The following is a 27,944-nucleotide window of genomic DNA, read 5'->3' as shown; positions in this document are numbered from 1 at the left end:
AAAGCTTGTATAACAGTGTTCCAATTGTCTGCTCATTTATTTGTTTAATCACATCCGGTTTCAGTCAATTTATTTATCTTGTATGAGTTCTCTCTCCTGATTGGATGAAATTGGTACCCCAACCTGAAAATGCATTTACAGTTTACCGAAGAGGTGGAGAGATGGGGTATATCCCTGTAACAGAACAAACACACAGAGCCATTTCACGTTTATTTTAACAACAAAACAAAAACAATATAGTGCTTAATGGGCACATACGTTTGAGAGTCTTATTTTCTCCTGGTGTTGTATGCTGTAGTGTTTGCACTGCACTGCTTTACTAGACAGAATATACAGTCCAAAGCGGTGTAAAATGACACTGAACATAGTTAGGTATGGTGTGGGACTCTACCCCCTTGCCAGCCTGGCTGCTACAGTGTTTGAAGCATGTGTATCTAATATAGATCACCCATAAAAAGAGGATCTACTACTAACCAGCTACTAAGGTTGTGCTTCCACTGCAAGACCATAATAAGCCCTATACTTAATTGTACAACAAATTGTGAAAATAGGCAATCTACTGTACAAGCTTAAATGTAGAACTAAAACATTTACTTTTCAGTGTAGGGGAGACGGGAGCATCATCTCTGGTGAGACAATAGTTGCAAAAGTTGCAATAGAACACTTTTTCTTTGCTATTTTTTCAAATTGATTAGTTTATTAAAAAATAAGCCCTGCAGCCCTGCACAACTGAAATAAAAAACAAACTTATCTCAAAATATTTAATGAAAAGGTTGATGTTGGCTCAGAGGTGCGAACACTTGATGCAACTGCTTTCATGACTGTAATTTGGGAATGTTATTGCTTTTGTACTTGATTAGATTAGAGCTTTATCTTGCATGTCCTTTTTGTAAATTGATTGATTGTTTTTTACTAGGTAGATATTTTTATTAAGGCCTAACCAAGGACTGGGTTCACTTCATCAGCCTCCTCGGGTATAACCCCATATACAATGCAACATTTTCATGTTGCATTGAAACTTGTATGTCAAGTTATAAAAACAAGAATTACAGTGCTGTTTGGTATTTGATCTGTGGATTTGATCTATGCATTTTATTTTACCATGTGCTGTTATACTGTATTGACTGTGGACAAAATCAAGCTATAGGCCTACAGCAGGCCTTTTATGCAACACTTTCTGTCAATGTCAAGTTGTCAACACTTGAACACACATCCATGTACCTCAAATCAAAATGGATGTTTTTCTTTTCTTTTATTCATGTGTTTATGTTTCTATATGTGCAGGTATGCATGTATGCATTTGTGTATTATACTGTAGGCCTACCTGTGCAGCTGTATACGAGCGCTACTGTATGTGCGCTGGCTTGTTGTCATGGCTTGTTGTTTATGTCTTGTTGTCATCTATATGTGCACCTGTGTAGCTGAAGTATCGTGAAGATGGCGAGCGCTTCATGTCTACCTTCCACGTTGACATGAGGTCCATGGAGCTGGAGAAGGCTCGCCTAGCCAAGCTAATGGCTAGCCAGGTGAGCTAGCCCCACTGAGCCTCCCACGTAGGCAAAGAAAGCCATTAGACTTATAAATACTGTTCTCTAGCCGGCGGTCTACGGACTACTAGTGTTCCGTGGCATATCATTAATTACGGGATGGTACGTAATGACTAGTAAGGGCTTGATGTTTGTAGTGCGCAAAGAAATAGCAGATCTACAAGCTCACAATGCATCACAGTGCAATGCACTCACAGTGCGATGCACTGTGAGCTTGTAGATCGGCTTGGTCGCTCAATTAAGTATGAGTCTGACTTTAACATTGTTAATGTTAGATATACAAATAATAATGATTATTAATAATATTGTATTCATTATGAATCGTGGGGAGTTAATTGGGGTGATCTTAAAGGATTGTTGAAAATATGTTGAGAAGCGCTAGGGCTAAGACAGCCTCTGAGACTTGTGTCAGGGCATCATCTGGGAGGAAATTCTTTGAAGCTGCGCATGCATTGTGCGATGTGTGTGATAATGTGTACTATACTGTACGTGTTTCATTGCGATGTAATGCTTGCTGGTTCTGTACGTGCATGTGCTGGCTGTCCATGTTGTCATTCCCCCTCCTTTCTAAGCACGTGGTCACAATCTAGCCACACTCTGGTCTCAGCTCCTTCTATAATATGCTACGTTCCACACAGTCATTTTCTTTGGAAGCCAGTGACATGAATTATTCTTTTCTCAGTCATTATTCTGTCGATTCCATTTTCGATTAATCAAATAACCGAGAAGCATGGTTTAACGTTTTTCATAGCATTATGTTATACTTTGTCACACAATGCAAAATGCCTGAAAATAGCAGCCCTTAAACAGACGATACTCAGGGGTGAGTGGGAAACTCTACCTTGACTATAGAAAAATACGCACATCACTTTATGGAGGTGCTGGGTTCAAAAAGTAACATATGAAAAGAGAAGGGAACCCGCACACTCGTATGCTCCAAAAGATAACTTTTATTGACGACGTTTCGAGCCAAGGCTCTTCATCTGGTCAAACTCAAGATGTCAGTGATCCACCCACTTAAATAAACTCTACCTTGAACATAAGTGTTAGTGTTCACTAGGGATGCAAATGATCAATTTATTCATTAATTGATGATTGATAACCTTATCAATCGATTATTATTTTTTTTAATCTGGGAATCTTAATTTCCCTCAATGGCTCACATACATTTTGCATACAGAAAGAATACAAAAAGCATATTATATTCCTTAATCAAATATTTATTTGACCATTTGAGATACAGGGCCAGGCAATGGGATCTTTTATGACGAATGAAATGAAGAGTGCATTGTCTTGTCTGTCACATCACGCAGAGACGTTTCTGTGACTACCAAGGTGGGGGGGACTTTTTTAACCGGCCCACATGTGCGTTCCTCAGACGCACACAGACAGCATTACATTCACAGAAAACCACCCAATGATATAACCACAGAATTTTCAATTCATTGTTAACTGTTAAGTTTAATTGAAGAATTTCCTAAACATCCCTACCTTCTCTCTTCTGTTGTTTACTAAACCTCGGAGCAGATCAAATCAGATTACTTTAATTAGTAAGAAACGTGTGCACTGTGGCTGTGCACCTGTCCAGTGAATGTGGGTTCCGCTGATGTGTGTGACCCGTTCTAACAGGCGTACCAGTCTCAGTCTCAGTCGTACCAGTCATCGTCTTCGGAGCAGCAGACGTGGTACTCGGGCACGGTCAGCAGCAGCCAGGAGATGGTGAGGGTGTCGCAGGCTCAGCACAACCTCAGTGATGTGAGTATGGAGAACCGCGTGCTTCCTGGATACATCCTACTTATTGCACTTATTGTTCGTTTGTGTGCACTCATCTCATCTCATACCGCCCGATGATGTGTTACATTATTAGGGCGTGGATGCGTGTGGAGCACTGGAGCAGGGTTCATGATGCCATGCTGGCTTGGGTGGACATATTTTGTTTTACAAAATGAGTGGGCAATAATGATACCGGAAATATATAAAGAGCTAGCCCTGAATGACCATAACAGGTCTGTAACTCTTAGAGTGTTCAAATTTGGTTCCATTTGTACACTCAGAGTTAAGGGGGTCCTTTTAAACAAAACATTTTGAGAACCACTAGTACTATTACTAGAACCTCCTAGTCCTAATAGATTGTCATACATATTCTGACGAAAATCTGGAGATCACATTCAGTAATTTGGCGTTATGATGAAAATAATAGTATAATGGTGTGTAAAAAAAAAGAATCTAAAAATAACTTCAACATTTTTTTTGTCACAGAATCTCAGGTAACGCCTTTTTTCAGTTAAAGATGTATTTGTGCTTGAATGACATGTGGATATTATGCTGTACTTTAATAACAGGTCAAGTACACGGAGCAGTACGAGGAGAGCAAAGGGAAAGGCAGCTTTCCTGCCATGATCACACCAGGATACCAGTCTGCTAAGAAAGCAAACAGCCTGGCCAGTAATGTAAGGGAAAACATGCACACACACACACACACACACACACACACACACACACACACCCCAAACCACTGATCAGTCTGGCCCAAATACAGAGTCGTGTGGAACTCTGTGTGTGGTCATCAGTCAGTACATCATATTGATGACGTCATAGATTGTTTGCAGTGCTGCAGTGCAGGGACATCCCCCTCCCCCTAGTTCTTTTTTCACGGCGTGACACCGAAGAGGTCAGACATCCCAAATATGTAGCCTATAGTTGCACACGGCTCCACGCTGGCCTCCACGGACTGACTGCTGCACAGGGAACCATGCTGTTATTATTAGACCCTGTCGGTCTGTCTGGAAACGTGGATCTTTGGGGGAAAGATTCCCTGCATGACATAAACAGCATGTGTATTACCTTTTGTTTACTTTAACCCCCCCGTTAAAATCGTGCAATAACTCTCTATTCTCCCCTCCGATTGGCCATCCATTCGGAACTCTTCCCAAGGCATTTTGTGCTCTTTACCCTCATCTGATTGGACAGTATGCAGTGACATACCCAACTCAACTCTTCTAATTGAACTATAGATACATCCAAACAGAAAAGTCCTATTTGTATTAAACAACTTTAAACTCACCAACATTGCATCTGCAGTGTTTGTTTCATAAAAATCGACCGTAGACAAGTTATGAACCACTTTCCGTCAAGAAATTCCATGCACGTGATTATTATTCTGTGTCACTCAGCACTCGTTTTCAATAATGCCGTCCTGCTGCCTCTTGCATTATGTGACATTTAGAAACAGGTGACACGCAGGACTGTTGAGTGATTTCCAACGCTTCCAAACTCCAATGCTCCATCCATGCTGCTCAATCTTTTGTTATGTGCATGCATACTCTCCATATTCCTATAGAGATGGAAATAGCAGATCTATAAGCTCACAGCGGGTCACAGAGGCAGCATGCTGTGAGCTTGCAGATCTTCTATTTCCGGTGCACAAATCATTCATAAGCACTGGGAAAAGGTTCGCATAGCAGATGTACACGCTTATCTGTTTATTTTAGGGCATGTGTTGTACGCTTGCAGATCGATTTTCAGCACATATATTTAAAGTAGATCGATAAAACACTAGAATAGAGCCCTGATGCTCACCAACGTGTGGGGAAAAGGCTCATGATTATCTTGTGTGTACATGTTTATGTATTTTACATGTTTCTCTTTCTCATGTTTTCTCTTTATATTGTGTGTTGTGTCCACTGTACAGCACTTTGTAACATTGTTTAAAAAAGGTGCTTTATAAATAAAGTTACTTACTGTAGAAAACCCCACCACTCTTTAGCTGAGAGTGGGGTGGAGTGGGAACAGATTGCCTCGTTTGGTAGTGGGTGGGGCTACCAATCTGGCACACCTGTGGCTATATAGGCCAAGTAGGAGCCACACACAAACATTTGCCTTTTGTCTCTTCCTGGAGAGTGCTGAGGGAGCACAGTGCAATGCTACACTACGTGCCTTTAGTGATGCATTATCTGTAAGTTTGCTCTTTTTTCCGTTTACCAGAATGCCCCTTTGAGTATTTGATTTGTTTATGTCCAAGTTTGTTTATAGTTTGAATTGTTTAATAAGCCTAAATTCAATTATGCCAGGTTTTGCACTACTGATTGCTACTGTTTCTTTTTCTTTGATTACTTCAACTGAAGGTTTAATGCAGTCACTATACCACCATCAAAGAGCAAAAGTACAAAGCTGCAATACTGAATATCAAATGCAATACAAAAACAATTAAAGAACCATAGGAAGTATTAAATAGAACAGTGTATTAAAAAATACACTGTTATAAATAATATTGGAATATATAAATATATCTATAATCTTCTATCTAGTCAACCTGTACGGACTAATAACGATAGTTTCTGTGTTTCCAACCAAATCAAATATAGGGGCTGAGCCCGCTACGAGTTTACAAGTCAAGTTCAATGTTATTTAAATTATACAATAGCGAAAAACCGGCAGAGAAACAAACAAAACAGACTATACCTACTCTAGAAACCAAATGAACCCTCTATCTAAACCTAACCAACAAAAGGAAGAAGGGTTACAAAGGATTAAATTATAAACTCTCTACTCTAACTACTGCCTAACAAAATAATTACTGTTACAAAAAGCAAGCTCCCATACTCCTTATGAATTATACTTTACCACTTAGGTCAACGTAAGCATAATTACTTGTAACATCAAGCTGCGAGACAGATAAACACTCAGGGCGCTCCACACCTGGTGTATGCTTTTTATACAGGTTTAGCTTCACTTCACAGCTCCCCTGGACAAGGTGCACTCAGTATGACCGACTGAGTCACAATGCCAATGTGCTCACATCACAGCTGCACTTAAGTAGGCTTCCCCAGGCTGGCCCTCTGTTCGACGATAGGCTCACGGTGACGAGGTGGGCAGGTAGAAGATGGATGGTTCTCCGCCTCCGAGCACCGCAGCATCAGCCAGCCCTGGGCCGCGGCGGTGAGAGCGCCGAATCCTAACCACTAGACCATCAAGAGTCATCATCACCAGATGGTAATTACCTGATGCAATCTTCACAACGGGCTCTTGGATGTGAATATGAACAGGAAGGCTACATTTCTCCATTGGCTCCAAAAGACCAATAACACTGTTGTTATCTCTAAATGAGCCCCAGATGTAGACTGCGCCGTCCTCTGTGAGAGCAGCTGTGTGGCTGTCCCCAGCAGAAACCTGCACCACTTTGTGCTCAAGGACGACCTTTCCCGGGAGCATTTCAGAGCCTTCCTCCGACGTCTCCCGACCGAGGGCACCCTCGTCGTTCCGAACGTGAACACGCTTCCGGTTTCACTGATGAGGTACACAGTGTGCATGCCCCCGGCTGCCACTTGAACCAGCGTGACCAGGGCTGGCTTCTTCCGCTCCATGGTGTTCTCTCCTAAGCCCAGATGTCCAACGTCGCCCTGGCCCAGCACCAGAACCTCTCCTGGTTCCTTCCCGTGACTCCTGTGATGAACCTTCACTCTCTTCTGACCCCCTTCATCATCTGACGGAGCCACTCTTTCTGGCAGTCTTGCTACTAAACCTTTTAGGCGCCATTGTTGGCAAGAAACCTGGGACAGTTGTGTGTTTGTTGTGTGTCAGTGCAGTCTGTACTCTGTACGTGCTGAGGCTTCCCTTCCCGGTACTACTTTGGCTACTGTAGTGTTACAATAGAACAGTCTTACAAACATAACAATTAGACTACCTTGAATAAAGTGTATTCAAATGAATAAAATTGTGAGCCAGATAAATGCATAAACAAAATGCCAATTGCATGTAGATCAGCAAAACGAACCATTAAACAATTTATTATAGTAGTAGTAGTAGTAGTAGTAGTAGTAGTAGTAGTAGTAGTAATAGTAATAATAATAGAAAATTCAGGACCAGATAAATGCCTGAAACATGACATGTCATGTCGTTAACATGTTGCAAACAGCACAGTGTGTTCAATCAAGTTGACTTGAAGTTGGGGTGGGGTCGGCCTCGGGTGGTGCTACCTCATCAAAGTTGGTATTGTGACTTTATACAATATAGTATAATATAATATATATACAATGTAATATATAGCAGGACGAAGTTGTGTAAGGCGAAGACCTGAGCCAGCGAAGCGATGCTATTGGCCTGAGTTTTTCCACCTCAACAGTCCTTCATTGACTGCCTGCCAGTGGCAGGTCTAAGCCCCTCCCACTGGACCATACCAAACCTGGATTGATTCCACAATCTAACCAGTTAATTTCCCCAATGTCCAGAGACATTACATTTCACATACACATTTGTGTGTCACCTATTACTCATCAAAATATCCACATAATAATACCAGTAAGACGCCTGAGGGCGAGAAGCGGGCATGCATCTGCCTAGGTGACAGCAGACTGCTGGGCGAGCGCTGGCACTTTGGCATGGGGGGGGGGGGGGGTCAGATCAACATATGGAATTAATTCTGCACTGGCTGTATTTGGTATTCATCCTTAGGACCCCAAATGGAAAGCTTGAGTGTCTATTTCAAACAAAGTGTTTTTTGACTGGGGGGGTCATATTTTGCCTGTCATAATTTGACCCCCCAGTATTAGTATGTATTAGGATGTTGATATTCATTCATCAGCCAACACTCCCCACTGACAGGTAGTACCCCCCCAGAGAGGACGTATAGGGCCTTAGTCCTACTCCTCCTTGAGCCAACACTCCCCACTGACAGGTGGTTACCCCCTTAGAAAGCATGAGTGTCTATTTCAAACAAAGTGTTTTTTGACTGGATGTCTGCCTCCAGGTTGGCCAGCAGACTCGCCAGAAGGGACATCTCCGCTTGGCGTACTGGGATTTTGGTTTTGCGGAGGTTGTCCAGTTCAGTGTTGAGTATTTGAGTCGGGTCTCACACCCTTGAACCTTGACTTTGGACTCCCTCCTTAGCTTCATCAGTTCACGTAGCTCTGCTGTCAGTTGGACACACACACGTTCGTCATTATTATTATAAATATATAATTGTTCAAAGTAATTGAATAGTTAATAGAAATACAAGGTAATATATTCAGAAGACATTATAATGCTTAACATAATTGTGTTTGTTGTTGGTGCTGCTGCCTACTTGTAGCCCTTTTCAACGCATCACTGTGTTAATTGTATACTGTATGCGAGTATCTTTTTCTATATAGGGAAGTTCGAAAAAAAAGGTGCCCCCATAAAAATACATAAAAAAAGCCCCCCTTTTGTGCCTGGAGCCGGCACTGGCCTTTTCAACCCCTCATACTCCTTGGCCAGCTCGTTGCCCGACAGGCTGATCCTGTCACAAATCGTGGTCCTCTCTTTGGGGCTCATCATGGCGATGGACTCCACCGCTTCATTGAAAAAAGCACGGTATCCTGGCCACGCTCCATGCTGTACTGGCTGTTGGACAGGACCAGCGGCAGCAGGTCTCTTTCCAGCTAAAAATATCTTTGGCTAGTAAAGGATTCTGCTGGCTATATGTATGCACCCCGACACCAGCATGCCTGTTAGAGCATTAGTACCACAGACCACCATTGCAGTATCACAGCAGTTTATTTATTGCAGGCTTTCGTTTCGTACAGATGAAGGCATGATGGGAGTGATGGAAGTGATGATGATTTTAACTGAACAAGAAAAAGAAACGGTAGCAATCAGTAGTGCAAAACCAGGCATAATCAAACTTAGGCATACACAATTCAAACTATAAACAAACTTGGTCATAAATAAATCAAATACTCGAAGGGGACATTCTCTAGAGAGCATTCTGGTAAACGGAAAAAAGAGCAAACTTACAGATAATGCATCTCTAAAGGCACGTAGTATAGCTGTGGTTTCCCACAGCGCACTCCAGGAAGAGACGAAGGCAAATGTTTGTGTGTGGCTCCTACCATAGGCCTATATAGCCACACACAGTTTTTCTACACGTACTTACTTACTCTGCTCTCATTGTAGTTGGAGTATAAGAAGGGCCACGATGAGCGTGTGTCTACGTACACCGTGGTGGCAGACACACCGGAGGTGATCCTGGCGAGAAACCAATCACAGATCACCAGTGACGTAAGCCTTAATAACTCACACCATCCCAGATGACGCTGACATATTAATATACATATTATATTGAAGATTAACTTGTGAAGAATTATCACAATCCTATTTTAACCTTTCCCACATTTATAGCATATGTAGTTCTCATGTTCATGCTTAAAGAAAGGTTCATGCATGATCAAAGCCCAGAGTATTTCAGTGCGTTATGGACTGTTAATAGACAGTCCTCATTACACTCAGAACTTTGAGGAAAACACAATTTAATGCACAGTTGAAATATGACATGCAGCGTTCCATGAGCCTGTGCCATAATATTTAACCCCTTCCTTTCCTTCCCAGTATGCGTACACAGAGGAGTACGAGCAGCACAGAGGCAAAGGAAGCTTCCCTGCTCATCTCACACCTGGGTACAAAGTGACCAAGAAGGCCACCGAGCTGGCTAGTGATGTGAGAATGCACACACACACACACACACACACACACACACACAACTACAACTACTTGTTTAGAGTACTAAACGTGACGTCATGTGACAGCCAAGTATATGGACTTCTTGTTTAAAGGAGTGAGGCGCAGCGAGACGTGGCCAAAGGCTTTGAGAACCCCTGGAATAATGGACAATGTCCTGGCAGAAAATTACCGGCACTTCAGTTTTTCAACAGATTACATTTTATTTTTTACTGTGTGGCAAAAACTTTACAGACCGAGAACAATAGTGTGTTGCCTACATCAACCACACTAAAAATGAGAAATGAACGGTCCAAATGGAAGCAGAGTTTGTTTCTGTTCAGTGTCCAGCCTGTGTCATGAATGATCAGTCACGGTTGGTGTTTCTCACGCCCTCAGGTGAAGTACCGCCAGATGTATCAACAGGAGATGAAGGGAAAGGTCTGTTCTGAGGCGGGCGTGGCCGAGGCAGCTCAGGCCAAAGACAATGCGGAGATGTACAGCCAGGTAAGCTGTTAAACCCTAGAGATCATGATCTGTTTGATAAACCATTGAAGCACTGAAGCTCATTATCAGCTCAGCTTTTCTTGAGCGGTGCTAACCCCTCCAACATGTCATAAAAGCATGGCTTTTCAACCGGTGGTCTGCGGAGTTATTGCATATGGTACCAGGAGAAAAAAAGAAAAACATTGGCCATCATCTTCAGTTTAAAAGTTTTATAAAACACATTAAAAAGTTTCATACACAACCAACCAAATGTAGTCTAGTTATTAGCTTGGACAAAAAACAGATGTAGGCCTTTTTACTGTGCAGTGCAGGAAGTGTTTTTTTCTTTTTTGAGGGGCTAGATTAGGGGGCAAGGTGGCACAGTTGGTAGTGCTGGTTGGAATAACGTGTTCCTTCCACGCGCTACGTCCAACCAGGGAAACTCCCCCTGTCAGGAGCAACTTGGACACTCAGGCATGAAGAAAGCATGAGTTCAAGTCTGTTGCTCTCCCCATATATTGGCACTAGGTTGGCGGAGGGTGTGTAGAGCCCAGGATCACACTAAATAATTGACACAGGGGTGAAAAATGGGTTACAAAATCATGGGATAAAAAGAAAATAAAGATTATACAGCTGTATACTACCAACCCTCTGACTCGATATGGTTGTTATGTCTATCCAGCATACTAACGCAACCACTTAAACCCTTGTTACCGAGGCCCCTCAGAGCTCTACTTGATCCTCTCCTTTTTTTTACACATCTAATGAGACATTAGACATTCGTATCTATGTTTCGGGGGAAACATAGATACGAATGTTTCCCCCGAAGAATATCGACGCTAGGTCTCAAAATGAACAACATACAGTGGGGTTCCATTCGTTTATGCCAGCCCAGTACCCATAGTTACCTCTAGGTATTTAAAAGTACCTGGGTACCTATGGAAGTCACACCTCTTATGGGTGTGGTTTAGTCTTAAGGGGAGTTTTCTTTTCACCTACTGTGTAATATAATAAACAGACAGTAGGTGGCAGTAGGGCAGTAGGACAGAGGCCAGTGCAGTATTCAGCTTGCAAATTTAATGAAATTTTGAAGGGATGTGCCAGGGACCCCCCATTTGAGAGGATATGCCAGGGACCCCATAAGAGAAGGTTTTTACAGCTATAGCAGTGACTCTCAACCCGTTTAATTTCAAGGACCCCCAGTTTGACATGCATTAGTCTATCTATGGAGTATGGAGGGGGGGTCCCTGGCGTGTCTCTTCGGGTGGGGGTCCCTGTCGTGTCTCTTCGGGTGGGGGGTACACCCCCCCACCCAACTATACAGCTTGCAAATTTAATGAAAATTTGAAGGGATGTGCCAGGGACCCCCGTTTGGGGGGATGTGCCGGGGACCCCCATTTGGGGGGATGTGCCAGGGACCCCCAATTGAGAGGATATGCCAGGGACCCCCATAAGAGAAGGTTTTTACAGCTATAGCCATTAGTCTATGGAGGGGGGGTCCCTGGCGTGTCTCTTCGGGTGGGGGTCCCTGTCGTGTCTCTTCGGGTGGGGGGTCCTTGGCGTGTCTCTTCGGGTGGGGGTCCCTGTCGTGTCTCTTCGGGTGGGGGTCCCTGTCGTGTCTCTTCGGGTGGGGGGTCCTTGGCGTGTCTCTTCGGGTGGGGGTCCCTGTCGTGTCTCTTCGGGTGGGGGTCCCTGGCGTGTCTCTTCGGGTGGGGGATCCCTGCGTGTCTCTTCGGGTGGGGGTCCCTGGCGTGTCTCTTCGGGTGGGGGGTCCCTGGCGTGTCTCTTCGGGTGGGGGTCCCTGCGTGTCTCTTCGGGTGGGGGTCCCTGGCATATCTCTTTAATCTGAATATTGTGTTGATGATTATTGATGAAATGTTTGCAATGAAACACTTTTTGTACTTTTGGTAAACACGCTTCTGCCCACTTTTTTTTATATAATTATATATTTAGTTACATCATACCCCCTGTTCTGAGGACCCCCTGTTCTGTGGACTGGGGGTTAACTGTACATTAACTGTACATTAACTGTACATTAACTAAAGTTTGCAAATAAATGTAGTGGCGTACAAATACAATATTTGCCTCTGAGATGTAGTGGAGTAGAAGTAAATAAAATACACATTAACAACTATACACAATTTGGCCATTTTTAAATAGCGTGTGAGCTTGTGGATCTGCTATTTTCAAAATATTTTTATATATTTGAAAACTTGAAATGAGACAGAAAATCTAAATTAAATTAAATTCAAAGGAGCTTTATCAGCATGAGAAAATGTACGTTTACATTGCACTCAAACTCTATTTCCTGCCTTAATCTCCTTCCTTTTTTTTTACTTGTAAAACTGATGTAACAGCTTCTGATTCTGAGAGACAGAGGAAGTTTTTTTATCCTTTATTGTCAACAGCAGATCTACATTTCCACAACACACATTATGTGTGTGTGTGTGTGTGTGTGTTACTGCTTTGGGGTCTCACAGTCACTCTCTCAACCCCCCCCCCCCCCCCTATATGCCCGGTCTGTGAGGTGTGAAAACATTTCCCCACCCCCACCATGCAGGCACCTCTTAGTGTTACTTTTAGTAGCAAATTCACAACAATCCATTGAACTTTAGGCCTGCCTAGGCAATTAAACTATCTAGTCTTAGACAACAAAAATTTTACACTGGCTTAAAATAAACTAAAACATAATTTCTCAGCCTCTTCAACAAAGATAAAACTAACCTTCTTTGTTCTGTACTTATACATACAATTGTATAGTACAAAACACAGATTTTAAAACTTTAGTTACTATTGCAAACCAGCACTATAGGCTATGTTGTAGCCAATTTGATGATTTTATTTGTGGTTAATTTCTTGTGAAGTTGCTATGACAACCTGGGCAGAGGCGGGCTCAGTCAATCACAGGCACAGCCTACTTGTATGCGTCACAGGTGCACGGCAGGAGGGATTTTGGGAAACGTCACAGGGAAGCCACACCGTTTTTCAACCGTGCGTGTTTTGTTTGTTTTCAGTTGTTTTGAGTTATCCTTTGTTTATTTTGCATCACGAGGTATTGTTTAAGTTAAAGTTTAAGTACCCGGTTTATGTCATGCCTTATCCACCCCTGCAAGCAAAATAAAACATTTTTAAATGCACTCAACGAGACGACCTGAGTTACTGTCATCATCACCACGTGTTGGAAAGAGCTTCACACCATATCCCTCACTGGCTACTTTGCATGATCTACAAGCTCATAATGTGGCAAATGACGACATATTGTGAGCTTGTAGATCCGCTATTTTCAAATAGTCTACTATACTGAGGAAGTGGTTAATGCATTTTTTTGGCGTACAAGTACAGTATTTGCCTCTGAGATGTAGTGGAGTAGAAGTAGAAGTATTGGAATTCATGAATACTAAAGTAAAGTACAAATGCCTCAAAATTGTACAGTACTTAAGTAAATGCACTTACTTTCCACCACTGTGGAATGGTGAGTGACTTTCTTAATATCATTTAAATATAAAAACTTAAATTAATAGGTTTACCATGCATGCCAAAATAGGATTTTTTCAATGGTTTTGTGATGTCATCAGGAGTAAGTCAGTAACAGTTTATATTTACCCCTGATTGTCACTAGGCTCTTTGAATATGCTTTCTCAAAGCCTGTATCTGTTTAAGAGTAATAAAACAAGTATAAGGTTTAATCCTATTTAGGCCTATCAGTTTTTTTCCTTCCTGAAAACCCTAAAAAAAATTACTCTCTCTCTCTCTCTCTCTCTCTCTCTCAGTAGCCTCTGTAGTAGGCTGACTACTGTATACAATTAACATAACCTGTTTGGCTAGACATTGTGGGGACTCTGGGGAGAGATAGTCAAATACTACTAAAAACTGTACAGAGCCTGCTTTTAATTAATTCAGATGGCATATGAAAAAAACAGGGGGTCCTCAGAACAGATTGTTCAAAGACTGAGCTTAAATCTGAATTTGCTACACCAAATCATAAGAAAACAAAAAGAAAGCTATCTCACACACTGGAACAGATCTACTCAAAACCAGAGCAAAATGGAATGCTATTTAGCTCTAAACAGGGAATACACATTAGTAGAATACTTGAGCACAGTAACTGACCCAAAACTAAGGAAAACTTTAACTCGATATAGACTCAGTGAACACACAGGAAAAAAAACACAGGAGAGCACAGTTTGAAGTGAATAACAGGCACCATTGTTTGGGACACAGCTAAAGGTGTTGAATGCGCCGTGGGGGGTGGGGTAATATGAACTGTAAAATTAAATACAAATTAAAATACTCTCTTGCATCCAAAGAGCCTAAAGTATTGCCGATTTCCAGTGCTTTTGCTTCTACTCCACATCTCAGAGGCAAATATTGTAATTTGGCAGGCAGGCAGACAGACCCTGACTATCTATGCCAGTGTTTCCCAACCTGTGTGTCGCGGAGCTTTGGTGCTCCGCTTGATGTGTCCAAGTGCTCCCCGTAATTTGACTGAAATTAAGTTATAGTGTTACTTTCTGTCAAATCAGGCGGCACACTAACTCTCCCCCTTAAGCAATATTATAGCTACTGGGCTGCAGGCTTATTATTGTTGCGTCATTGTTGTCACACGTCTAACCATTAGACGTGCGATAACTACAACACGGAACAATAGACTCTAACGACCCTCGGCCATTGAAATGTTAATGCTTAGATGCATCCAGAAGACGCTACATTTCGCTCCCTCCAGAAAGACTGGAGCGCGCAGAGCACATATGCACGTAGACAGCAGACACATACAGTCCCGACCAGGAGGTAAAGTAGGCTAAACGTGACGTTGTTGTGATTAAACATAATGTGCCACGAAAAATAGCTGTCCATAGATGTCCAAACATGATCGCCTCGTTCAGCCAACAAAATATATCTCCCTCCCTTCACAGAAGCGCAGTGATGCGTGATTTATTCTTCGTCGTACACGTGTTATGCTTGCATGCTGAAAATGGCTGATCTACAAGCTCACAACGCGTTGCGGACGCAACGCGTTGTGAGCTTGTCGATCAGCTATTTTCAGCACGTGGAAATAAGCAGGCTGTGAGAACTGAGACCCTTCACAATAAAAGCATGCAGCGTTCACAAGTTGGCCCATAATAAAGACAAGGAAAAGGATTAGGTGGCATTTCACATTGCATAATGAGCATTTTGTTTTTAAATGAGGCTCTGTCTCTGTCCTTTTCTTTCTCTTTAAAGTTATTTGATGAGTGCTGTCATGTGTGTTTTTAAAGGTATATTTACTTTTACGTTTTACTATATATTTAATATATATATATATATATATATTTATACCACTGCGTTCTACAGTAGCCCTGTGCGTGAGCTGCAGGGCATGGCAGGCCACAGACAGACAGGCAGGCAGGCAGGCAGGCTTGTGTAAAAGGAAAAAAAGTATTGCAAATTGAAAGGTAACCAAGGAATTTGAACTTTAAATTTGAATTGAATTTAGAGAGAGAGAGAGGGGGGGAGGGGGGGGGAAGAGAGCGAGGGAGATGTGACGGGGACCCCCATTTGGGGAGGTGTGCCGGGGACCCCCATTTGGGGGGGATGTGCCGGGGACCCCCCATTTGGGGGGGTGTGCCAGGGACCCCCGTTTGGGGAGATATGCCAGGGACCCCCCCATTTGAAGAGATATGCCAGGGACCCCCATTTGAAGAGATATGCCAGGGACCCCCAATCCCCCATTTGAAGAGATATGCCAGGGACCCCCATTTGAAAAGATATGCCAGGGACCCCCATTTGAAGAGATATGCCAGGGACCCCCATTTGAAAAAGATATGCCAGGGACCCCCATTTGAAAAGATATGCCAGGGACCCCCATAAGAGAAGCTCTCAACCCGTTTAATTTCAAGGACCCCCAGTTTGACATGCATTAGTCTATGGAGTATGGACCCCCATTTAATGGCATTTATATCTCTGGGACCCCCAATATTTATATTGTAACATCAATGATAATTTAACTTTAGAGTGTAGAAATGGAACCAAATGGACCCTAACCGCTTACTCAAATAAATATGACTTGTAACAGTATGTATTTCAATGTATTTCAATATTACAGTATTGATACTTTAGTTTACAGTACAAATTTACTGCATATTGCTAGAAGCTACATATTAAGACTCAGTGCATGCAGCTCTGCTCATCATGGGCCGACGCCACCTGGTGGTTGAATAGCCACTCCACATATTAAAATAAACCTGTGGGTGTGGCTGAGAATCTGGGGGTGTGTCTGTGGGTGTGTCTAACATAAATACCCATAGGTACCCATCAATGTCATTTTGAGATTGAGGCACAGACGAATAGGACTGTACCGTATTAAATGACAAGAGATGCAAGTGCAAGCTGACACTACAACTAAAACGGATGACTAAGTAATTTTTGCTGGTTAGTTGAAAGTGTCCCGGTGTTTGCAGATTGCGTACACGGAAGCGTACGAACAGCAGAGAGGCAAGGGCAGTTTCCCCGCCATGATCACCCCTGGATACCTGCTGGCCAAGAAGGCCCAGGCCTACGCCAGTGATGTGAGTATCAGCATGACTGACCATTTGTCAAACAACTCGTTTCTGACATCGAAAGAGACTAGAAGAACCAAGATGAAAATCAGCACAATTTCTTGGTGTATTCTAGACATCAAGCTTACTGCTTCTAACGAATATATTGTCTAAATAACTGCATCTAAGGGCATGCACTGTGTTGCAAGGAAGCACCTATGAGCACATCATTAATTGTGTTGATTTGCTTTGTTAATGTTCTATTGCAGTGGTTCCCAAATGTTTTAGCTCGAGACCCTAAAAGACAAATTGTCTGGGACCCAAACCAGTCAAGATAGCAGATCTACAAGCACAAAAACGCGTGCGTCGCTTCGCACTGCATCATGAGCTTGTAGATCTGCTATTTTCACTGCTTCATAAACTTTTTTTTAAATTATTATTGTTTATGGTAATTATTTATGAAATACTTTAGAACATTTTCAAAAAGTTATTCAAAGTTTCAAAGTTATTTCATATTTTGAAATTAGATATATATATTTCTTAGGAACAAATTAAGCGGTTATTTACTCGTGACATACAAAAATCGGTCCGTGACCCATACATGTGTTTTGGAAACGGTGTTCTACTGTATGGTCATTTTAGAAGTCCTGCACTCCCCACTCGAACATCAATCTTTGTCTCGACTCTCGGGTCACTCTTTCTTTTTCTGACCCCTTGCCCCTCCCCCCTACCAGCTGAAATATAAAAAAGACTTGACGAAGATGAAGGGGACGTCACACTTCCATAGCCTGACCGGAGAGGACAACCTGGCCCTGATGAACGCCCGGAAAAACACCAAGATGGTCAGCGAGGTGAGCCATGTCTGTGTGTGTCGGGATGCCAGGACACGGCGACAGGAGTCAAGGCCATGACCTTCTTTGACTTCACCTTCCAACTTTATTTGTCACGTCACGTCTAAAGGTAGAATGCGAGTGTTCGTGAGATAATTTTTTTAATTCAAGCTGCCCACGAATCGCAGTGTTGTCGCTACCTATAAGGGTAAAGAAATATTTATATATTAAATAGTGAATTTCAAAACAAAATAGTACAGGTGTGTACTAAAAAGTAAGTATAAAATCAAAACACAATAACATAAAATAATTTAAAAAGTACCTCAGTCTCTTATGCAAGTAAGAAACATTTAATATGTTATGTTCCATTGTTCCTTTCCTTTTACGTATTTATTGTTTTCCATTCCAACCTTATTTAAACTGGGCACAACATATTCAGTGGCCGCCTGACCCAAAGCAAACATCCTCCTAAATGACATGGTCGTTTATCATCCTTCATGTCACCATTCCACAATTTCAGTCATTTCACACTCGTCATCCGCTATATTTATACAGCATATACATTACGTTAAAAAACAACAGCACTTCCATGACCCTTTCCCAAAGTGTGCGTGCGTGCGTGCGTGCGTGCGTGAGTGTGTGGGTGCGTGCGTGCATCTCGATGATTGACTGTAAGAAACATAGAGATAGATGGTGGCCTGGTTTTGAGACAGGCTGCATGTATGACATGCCTGTGTGGTGAGCGTGGAGCTTTAGCTTCAAGGTCGCAGGACATCCCATCATGCTAACATCCTGTGACCACAGACAGGGGGGAGTCATTTGGGTGTTCGCATTTTACCTCAAATTTGTTCTTTTCTCCGCCGCTTAAAGGACAACTTGTGGGTTTTTTTCAGCTTAAATCACTAATACAAAAGAAAGCAGAAGATGAAATAAACACTGATATTTTACAATCTATAACCTAAAACATGAACCTTGGTTGAAAACATGTCCTTTAAATAACGTTCCTTTTTCATTTTATTTTTGCTAATTAATTTTACATTGCCGTTGATTGCATCTTAAACCACATGCCCGTTTATCTGCATGAAACACAGATGTGTTTTCTAGTCTGCAACCGTTAGTAGGCAAATGGGCATGTCATTATAGGCAAACATTTTCAAAAATATTAAATCGTTTGTATTTTCAAAAACAGAGAAAATAGCTTGTCCACAAAGCGATGTTTCGTGAACTTGTAGGTCGGCTACTTACGCTATTTTTGAAACTGAGGCTTAACTTTTTTTTCCGCCACGCTCCGACATTTTATTTTCCTGAAGTGACGCCTGCTCTGACACAGAGGAATACAATGCACACAGTCCTCTGCATCTATTCTGAAACACACAGACTCATCGTCTGCCTGTTCCATGACACAAAGGTCACGGGTTCAATCCCCTCCAGAGCCACTGTGCGCATCCATCATCTGTAGTGGGGAAAGTACTCAAATATCGCGATGTATATAAATGGCCGAAATGTATATAGGGCTTTAACCCCAATGATGGACCCCCCTGTGTGTCTTTGAGCAAGACAGTGAATTGTAAACATTCGTTCCGTTGTAAACTTCCGACTAGAAGGAATACTGAAAATAAATATTGTTGTTGTTAATGTTCACATTGGGTGATTTATGAATTTATAAAGGCAGAGAGTCTGAGAAAAGCCAAAACCAACCCAAAGGATTTGGGTTAAAGTCCGTACACAACGGGAGAGTTATATTTCCTGCAATGAATTCCCATTTAAACTCCTTTTGTGTTATGAGTACATGCACACACAACATGCACTCATAATTCAAGAGGCGATGAAGCGACTTTTTTCTCTCTCGAAACGATAGAATCCTCAACCTGTGTGAAATTGTGAATGAGGCATCACCAAAATAAAAGTGATGTTTTCATATCAGTCATACAAGGTTCATGGTTTTCTTCGTGGTGGACCTTATTTCGAAAACTATTATGTCGCTTTATCACTGCATTCTGTGTGCATGTACTCTGGTCAACAGCACTTTGTATTTGTAATTTATTTATATTATTCTGAATTAATCGCACGGGGAAAAAAAGTGCCCATTGTGTAAGGAGATTTATTCACACCCCCCGTCGTACGACGTGTTCTACAACGTGATCTACGACACTATTGTGCGATGGCGTATGAATTGAGCTTTAAGCCCACAGATGCGTTTGTGACATTTTGAAGTGTGTTTGCACATAGTTTGTGTCAACATAACTTCATCGTGGATGATGTACTGTAAGTGCTACATCCAGGAGCTTCAGACAGGACGGTCATATTTAGACCTTCACCTTGGCCTCCATCCAACATTGAACCCTCTGCTCTCTCCTGCATCATACTGTATGACCATGAAGGTTCAATCTGAGCAACCACTGTGCTGAAAGCATTACCTTTTCATGTACCATATAGCCAGCACAGTGGCATTGCAGTGGCGGGCATTTCCTGGTTCCTTCGTTCCTGACCCTATTCATTTTTCCCATAGAGATTTCCAAAAATATTCCTATCAATTCATTTAAGCCTATAGAATCAAGCCATCCAGGATCCTGGTGCATCATGACTGCATTGATTGGAAATCTCTATGGGGAAAAAATTAATGGGGTCTGGAATGATGGAACCAGAAAATGGCCGCCACTGCTATGCCCTGCGTAGTAACTGTGATTCTGTGTGCAGATCTGTGCATTCTTATTGCTTAGTTACTGTACACCACTGGTACCAAAAGAAAGGTGTCATTTTGGCAGTTTATTAAAACTGATTTCCTTTAATGCATTTGTTTCATCAGGTGGAGTATAAGAAGGACATGGAGAACACAAAGGGTCACAGCATAAATTTCTGTGAGACGCCTCAGTTCATGAACTCTGCCAAGGTCGCCAAGTTCACCAGCGATGTGAGGAACACGCACACACACACACACACACACACTCGTCGTGCAACCGCTGTAGTAATTCTCGTCAATTCTGTATTGAATATTAATTTCTTTTTCTAGAACAAGTACAAGGAGAAGGCGAAACAGATGAAGACCCACTATGAAGACTCAGGCCTGGACAAGAAGACCATGCACGCCATGAAAGTTAGGAAGCTTGCAAGTGATGTAAGCCCCACCTCAGAAATAGTGTGATATTAAAGAAATGCAGAATTTCAACAACTACCCATCCAAAAGAAAATATTTAAGGTGTTCTAAATGTTTATTATAGCATTAAGGCTTATAATGCTTATTAGCCACGGACCCTGTTAATAATTTCTTTAACCCTTATTTTATACGTCTTCATTCTACGATGGTGTCGTGAAACGTTGTGAGCTTGTACAACGGCTACTTTTGCAATCTTGCTATTTCTTTCTTTCTTTAATTTTTTTGCCTATCATAGACCTGCCCAAAATAGTAACGGCAGGTTGAAAGTAATAAACAAGCCTCAGTGACACCAAGGGTGCGTTCGGAAATGCGCACCGGGAATGTGGTCAGTTTGTTGAGTGTGGTGGGCGGTGACGTCATAGTGTGCCTTATTTACGAACGACCACAGCTGTGACGCATTCACACCGCCGACACCAGACAACCCCAGCTTCAGGGTAGGGTCGCTCAGTGCGGGCACTCGGCACACCCGGTGTGACAAGAGTGTGCTAAGTGACTGGCAGCATTTTCAGGACAGTGCAGCATTGTCACATTATGACAAACGCCTGGTAACATTCTAAAACTCCCATGAAAGCTCAACATGATTGATGCGTGACAACACGTAAACCTACAGTTTTCGAAAGAAAAATACACTTGTATTATTTGAGTGGAAAGATCACGTTGCTCATGTAACCGCAAAGGCTCTACTTACAGTACTTCCCTTACGTTTAACCGGCGTTGCGTGCGTGAATCAGCTTTGTGTACATGCCATGTGGACACTGATATGGCGTTGTGCTTTTCAGATCTCTTACAAGCAGGGCCACGAGCAGGACAAGATGGAGCACGGTGAATACAGCTACCCAGCAACCATGACCCAAGGCTACAAGAGCCAGAGGAAACTGGACAGCCTGAAAGACGTAAGTCTAACGTTTAGATTTCTTTCTTTTTTTAAACGCCCAGCTGGGATTCGAACCGGGGACTCGCCGTCAGATTCTTAGAGCCCATGTGGTGTCCATTATTGATAATGCGTCTCTTAAATCATTGATTATTTTGTTGTCACTGCAGAAGAACTACAGACAACACGTTGACCAGGTCAAGTACAAGGTAGTCACAGATACCCCTGATATCATCCAGGCCAAGAAGAACGCTGCGCTGGTCAGCAATGTAAGTACACAACAGACAACACTAAGATGCAGTGTAAGTACAATACAACTCATTTATTTGAACCAGGATGGTAGCTGATCCACTTCAAACTCAGCGTAGTATCGTGGCGGAAGTGGTTGTCCAGAACCACCCATCTGACTGACGTCACGCTGGGTACTGCACTCCGTCGTGCCCTCAGCGATGCGCACACCAAGGTTGAAGACCATCGTTCATAGCGTCATACATGATGGACAGACATAGTCATGCACACTCACAATGTATTCAGAGATGTGTGTGCCGCTAGTTGTTCGCGTATTTAAAGAGCAGGAGACTCATGTGGTTATAATGTGTTTTTCCCTCAGCTAAATTACAAAGCAGACTATGAGAAGACCAAGCATCAGTACACCTTTCAGGACATGCCCCAGGTCAAGCGATGCAGCGATGTAAGTCTGCATGACCACACACACACACACACACACACGCTCGTGTTCCAAGTTTTTATGACTGTTTATATGCTGTCGGGCAGAAACCTTGTATCTCCATATCTTAAATAAATGCCCTACTTTGTTGTACAAGAGTGTCACACAACGGTAACGAATGTAGCCGATCTACAAGCTCACAGCGCTTTGCATCTGTCTGTGTTTTGTAAATATTGAACAAAATTATTGAACAGCGACCCTTTACTGTACCGTACTATGCAGCGTATAGTAGTGTTTGAGCATCACAGGTCTGTGGTGTGGTTCTCTGCAGATCAAGTACAAGGAGGAGTGGGAGAAGACCAAGTCCAGAGCATGTGACATCGGTGTGGACACCCTCACTGTCAAGACAGCCAAGGCCTCTCGAGACCTCGCCAGCGACGTAAGCAGCATGTCCTTTACTATAAGGCTGCTTGGTCCACTCGGTTGGCGCAGGGGGGCAATGTTCCTGCAGATCCAGGTCCACAATGGACACTTCGCTAAACCCCACCTCAAAAGCGATTGTCCAATGCAAAAAAAAACATACACATTGTACAATGTGTCTATTTTTCACCCATTTCAATTGAAATGGTTCACTGACGCATTTGTCTATTGCAGAAAGCAGCACAATAGACAGTGATTGTGATCATTGTCATATTTTAAAGCTATCAAAATTATTCACCTAGCCTAACTGATCTTCTCCAGCGGCCCAGCCTATCTCTAGCTCTCACCTCAGAACCTTGAGGTTCTCTCTTTACACTCTCAGAGTTCAAAACTCACACTCGGAGTGTACACTCTCAGTATAGTTCAAAACATTTTGCATTGGGATCTATGAAGTAAAGTGTCATAGTGATTTCTGGTGTGTGTTTCAGATTAAGTACAAAGAGTCGTTCAGGAAGGACAAAGCTGCTGCTGTGTGCGCCAACGTGAGCGACTCCAAGACACTGCACTGTCTCGCACTGCACAAGATGAGCAGCGATGTAAGAATTATATGATTCAATGCATTATTTACAACGATATGATTCAATACATTTCTTGTAAATGTTTAGAAGGTTTTACATTATTATTAAGTAAAGTAATTCACATTCCACCCTGAACTCAAAACGTTCCCTCAAACTCGGCATAGAAAGTGAGATTTAACATAACACATACTGTAACCATTCAGTGATGGTATACATGGTTTAAAGTTCTCAGTCGCCAAGTCGGATTTCTATGTCTTCTATGGAAGCATGTCGCTCACCGAAAACAGCAGATCTATAATCTCACAACACTTTGCAGATTGTTTAACATTATGTTTAGTTATTTTAAGATTATTAATGTATTAGTATTTGAACTTATCTTAGGTTTAAAGCCTCAAATGTGTTATTTCTTCAACTGGTTGGCTGTTATGTGGAACAGCAGCAACAAAGAATGATAATACCTAAACATCATTAATAAACCCTGAATGACCATAACAGGTCTGTAACAAATGGAAGTGTACAAATGGGACCAAATGGACCATCTCAGGTCCATTTAGTTCCGTTTGTACACTCTGAGTTATGGGGGTCTTTGCAAATAAAACATTTGAGAACCACTAGTACTAGTTGGACTCCAAATGCGTAGTAAATCAGTGTACATATTCTACATACTGTACATATTCTGAAGAAAATCTGGAGACTGACATTCAGTAACTGGGTTTTATGATAAAAATAAGAACATTATAATGGTGTGTTAAAAAGAATATCGAACATTTGCCATGGACAAGACCAAGTCTTTGCCACGGACACATCTGTCCGTGTACAGACATGTTGATGACCCCTGGTATAAATACTTTCCCTCCCCTCCCCTCTCCAGATTGAATACAAGAAGGGTTCCAAGGAGGGCCAGGCCCAGTTCAGCCTGGGTCTGGACATGGTCAACCTGAGCCACGCCAAGAAGGCCCAGGCGCTGGCCAGTGACCTGGACTACCGCAAGAAGCTCCACGACTACACCGTCAATGCCGACGACATCAAAGTCATGCACGCCAAGAAGGCGTACGCCCAGCAGAGCGAGGTGAGAGCGGTGTTCATTTTGACCGTTTTCTTTTTCACTGACAGACACTAAATAAAAACTACCGTAAGCTCTAAGTTAGCTATAAGCTAGTAAGACTAAATATATTGACAATTTAGTGTACTTTTTCCACCACTGTTCACCGGTCACTTTGGTGTGTTCCGTGTTTCAGAACCAGTACCGTTCGGACCTGAACTGGATGAAGGGCGTCGGCTGGGAGGCTGATGGCTGTATGAACATCACGCAGGCCAAGAAGGCTGGAGATATGCTCAGTGATGTCAGTGTGTGTGGGTGTGCGTGCAAGCGGTTCACCTTGCATGTGTCTGTTATATTATTACTAATTATACTTTTAGAAGCATTACCTATCTACTTGCGGTACTCTATTTCATGCATATTTGATACATATTATGTACATACACACTTAATTTGGCCTAGTTGCCATTTTACTTTACTTTTTTTGTTAATTTTAGTTTTTTTATGTAATATGGCGTATTTGTCACAAATGAGATACTAATTGACAAAAACTATACAATTAGCTTTAGTTTTGCAAAGACACAATGCCATCTCTGTTATTTATCATTATTTGTAGAGCAGAGTTTTTCTTTTTATTTCAGTTACCTTCCACTCGTCATTATTTCATTAGTTTTAAGTTAACCATGGCGTGCCCAGCAGGCAGCATGTGTGAACTCATGCTCATCGTGTGCGTTTGCCTCACAGACGAAGTACCGCCAGAAGGTCGACAGCGTCAAGTTCACCCAGGTGGCTGACGACCTCTCCATCAAACACGCCAAGAAGTGCCAGGAACTGCAGAGCCACGTAAGGACTCGCCTCATTGGCCGTGATCGCTTTCCCGATTGGCTGTTAACTGCATGAAACCTTGGGTTGAGGACTGCAAGAATAGCTCATCTACAATTTGAAAATGTATTAATGTTATATTAACATATTATTACATTACATTATTACATATTACATTCCAGTGATGTTGGGGCCAACTTGCGAATCGCGATATCCTCCCCGGGCAGTATCTTGCATTCTTACTCCACTTACTTAATGTGTTCCCTTGTATTTCCTTTGTCCTATTATGCAAGCACTGTTGAGGGTGTGTAGGGTTGTAAAGTAGTAACTGACTGTATATTGTAGTTTTGCCATTTTGCATACTGTAAATTGTTGTAAATTTGCCAATTATTGGTGTTGCGTTGAATCTCCCCCTAGTGGCGAACAAAAAAACACTTCTGGGAACTTGGATTACATTGAATGTGATACAGTATATTCTGCTATATCTACAGTGCATTTTCTTTGCACTGTCATTTGTATCTGCAGGGCATTCCTTTTGCGACTGGATTTCCCTCAATAAAGGTCAATAAAGGTCTTATCAATGTGAATCAAACGTACAGGGTTAACCCTTGGTCGTGGTGTGTGTGTGCTTTCAGCTGGCGTACAAGGCGGACACAGAGCAGTCCATGCACCAGTACACCATGTCCAATGAGGAGCCCATGTTCAAACAGGCCAAGGCCAACGCTAACCTGCTCAGCAAGGTAAGACCAGACTCTTATTAAATACAAACTCACACCCGTGTGGGGCGGCTCTTATCATCGTACATTATCATACATCAAGTCATTCCGGCCAATCACAATTTGCGTCCTCACCTTCGTCATCAATGTTTGTGTCACGCAATGTTTGTGTTTACACAAACACTCAAAATTGTCCATTCATTGTCAATTGCATTTAATGTTTTTCTTTACATACACACTAAAAGCTGGACATTGGAGGGACTCAACAATTTGACCGATAGCCGATACTGACTGTTTATTGTTATTATTTCATTTTGTGCCAGGGAAACATCTCCATTATAATCATAACTCCGTATCTGCAGCTAGGTAAACTGCAGATATCGTCATTGCCGGCCCAAAATTGATGCTTCGCATCAATAGATGAATAACAACAATAGATAAATATCGGCTACTGCCATCAGTGAATGGCAAAATATTTGACCATATGCAGATGGCAGTCAACAAGGAAAACATTGGCCCATATCGGTGCATCCCTGGAATAAAGACTGTAATGTGATCCGCCTTGTACGCCAGCTGATTCGCCTTGTACGACTATGTCCGTTGCAGAACGTGTACAAGAGCAGATGGGAACACGAACAACAGAAAAACAAAGGCTTCGAGCTCACCATGGATTCACTGGCCATCCTCACTGCCAAGGCCAAGAGAGACCTGGCCAGCAATGTATGTCAATCTGATGACACTGTACTGTTCCTTTTGTACTGTCCCTGTGTCTCTTTTGAAATGGTCCTGTCTTCTTTAAACTGTCACTGGGTCCTTTGAACTGTCCCTGTGTCCTTTGAACTGTCTCTGTGTCCTTTGAACTGTCCCTGTGTCCTTTGAACTGTCACTGGGTCCTTTGAACTGTCTCTGTGTCCTTTGAACTGTCACTGGGTCCTTTGAACTGTCACTGGGTCCTTTGAACTGTCCCTGTGTCCTTTGAACTGTCCCTGTGTCCTTTGAAACGTCCCACCCTGACTCCATGTGAAATGTCCCCGTCTCCCGCTTGAAATGTCCCCGTCTCCTTTGAACTGGGATTTAGAGTCAACAAGTACATTTACCAATTTTTACATTTTTCATTTACTTTCATACTCTTGTGAGTTTTATATGCTATAAACACGGCTGGCAGGCGTATGTGCGGGTAATGTTTTTTTGTGGCGTTCGCCTTTATTTTATATTTTTTTTATAGAGGGACAGGCCGTAGTCTGACGGGGGATGGGGGAGAGGGATGGGGGGTGGCATGCAGTGACAGCCGTCGGGATCGAGAGTCGAGCCCGTGGCACACTTCCAGACTTGGGCTGCCGGCCAAGGTGCCTGGCCAAGGTGCCACGGCCCAGGCCTTACCAGCCCTACTTGACAGTGCAGTTTTGATGCAGGATGTTTTCATTCTGTCCAGGTGAAATACAAGGAGGAGTATGAGAAAACCAAGGGCAAGATGATCGGTGTGAAGACGTCCACTGGCGACTCCCAGATGGCTCACTCCTCCCTGGCCACCAAGATGCTGAGTGACCGCCACTACAGGAAAGACTATGAGGACAGCAAGTGTAAATACAAGTGAGTAGCAGGAAGGAAAGTTTATTCGGGTCTGACTGGAATGGAATATTCTATTCCAATTGAGGTGTTACATGAGCAGTTTTATTCAGAATGAGCAGTTATTCGGAATACAAGTGGAATATATCTATGTAAACCAGGGGTGGGAAACTTTGAATATGGAGAGTATATTTCCACACGCACTCCAGTGGGCCACATTGCATATTACTGTCGTAGCAAAAATAGCTGATCTACAAGCTCAGATCTGAGCTTGAATTATTT

At 42.6% G+C, this 27,944-nt stretch overlaps 1 protein-coding gene across 3 annotated transcripts in view; it reads left to right on the top strand.

The window, feature by feature from the left end:
- nrap (nebulin-related anchoring protein) overlaps positions 1-27,944 on the top strand; it is a 57,658-nt gene that overhangs the window by 4,945 nt on the left and 24,769 nt on the right. For 2 of the 3 annotated variants that reach the window (XM_080789478.1, XM_080789477.1), the window contains exons 4-24: positions 1,422-1,526; positions 3,177-3,302; positions 3,890-3,997; positions 9,459-9,563; positions 9,891-9,998; positions 10,398-10,505; positions 16,922-17,029; positions 17,734-17,850; positions 20,636-20,740; positions 20,840-20,944; positions 21,763-21,876; positions 22,025-22,123; positions 22,465-22,545; positions 22,853-22,960; positions 23,430-23,537; positions 24,391-24,588; positions 24,758-24,862; positions 25,303-25,401; positions 26,016-26,120; positions 26,703-26,816; positions 27,529-27,686. In XM_080789478.1, the coding sequence (XP_080645604.1) occupies positions 1,422-1,526; positions 3,177-3,302; positions 3,890-3,997; positions 9,459-9,563; positions 9,891-9,998; positions 10,398-10,505; positions 16,922-17,029; positions 17,734-17,850; positions 20,636-20,740; positions 20,840-20,944; positions 21,763-21,876; positions 22,025-22,123; positions 22,465-22,545; positions 22,853-22,960; positions 23,430-23,537; positions 24,391-24,588; positions 24,758-24,862; positions 25,303-25,401; positions 26,016-26,120; positions 26,703-26,816; positions 27,529-27,686 (2,384 nt within the window). The remainder of the gene's footprint in view (positions 1-1,421; positions 1,527-3,176; positions 3,303-3,889; positions 3,998-9,458; positions 9,564-9,890; positions 9,999-10,397; positions 10,506-16,921; positions 17,030-17,733; positions 17,851-20,635; positions 20,741-20,839; positions 20,945-21,762; positions 21,877-22,024; positions 22,124-22,464; positions 22,546-22,852; positions 22,961-23,429; positions 23,538-24,390; positions 24,589-24,757; positions 24,863-25,302; positions 25,402-26,015; positions 26,121-26,702; positions 26,817-27,528; positions 27,687-27,944) is intronic. The other variant, XM_080789479.1, reaches the window with a different exon arrangement.

The sequence above is a fragment of the Protomyctophum bolini genome, assembly GCF_963924005.1.
Source record: "Protomyctophum bolini genome assembly, chromosome: 18".
In the NCBI taxonomy this organism is placed as follows: Eukaryota; Metazoa; Chordata; class Actinopteri; order Myctophiformes; family Myctophidae; genus Protomyctophum; species Protomyctophum bolini.
The sequence above is the reverse complement of the archived record's forward strand: the minus strand, read 5'-3'. Positions and strand labels throughout refer to the sequence as shown.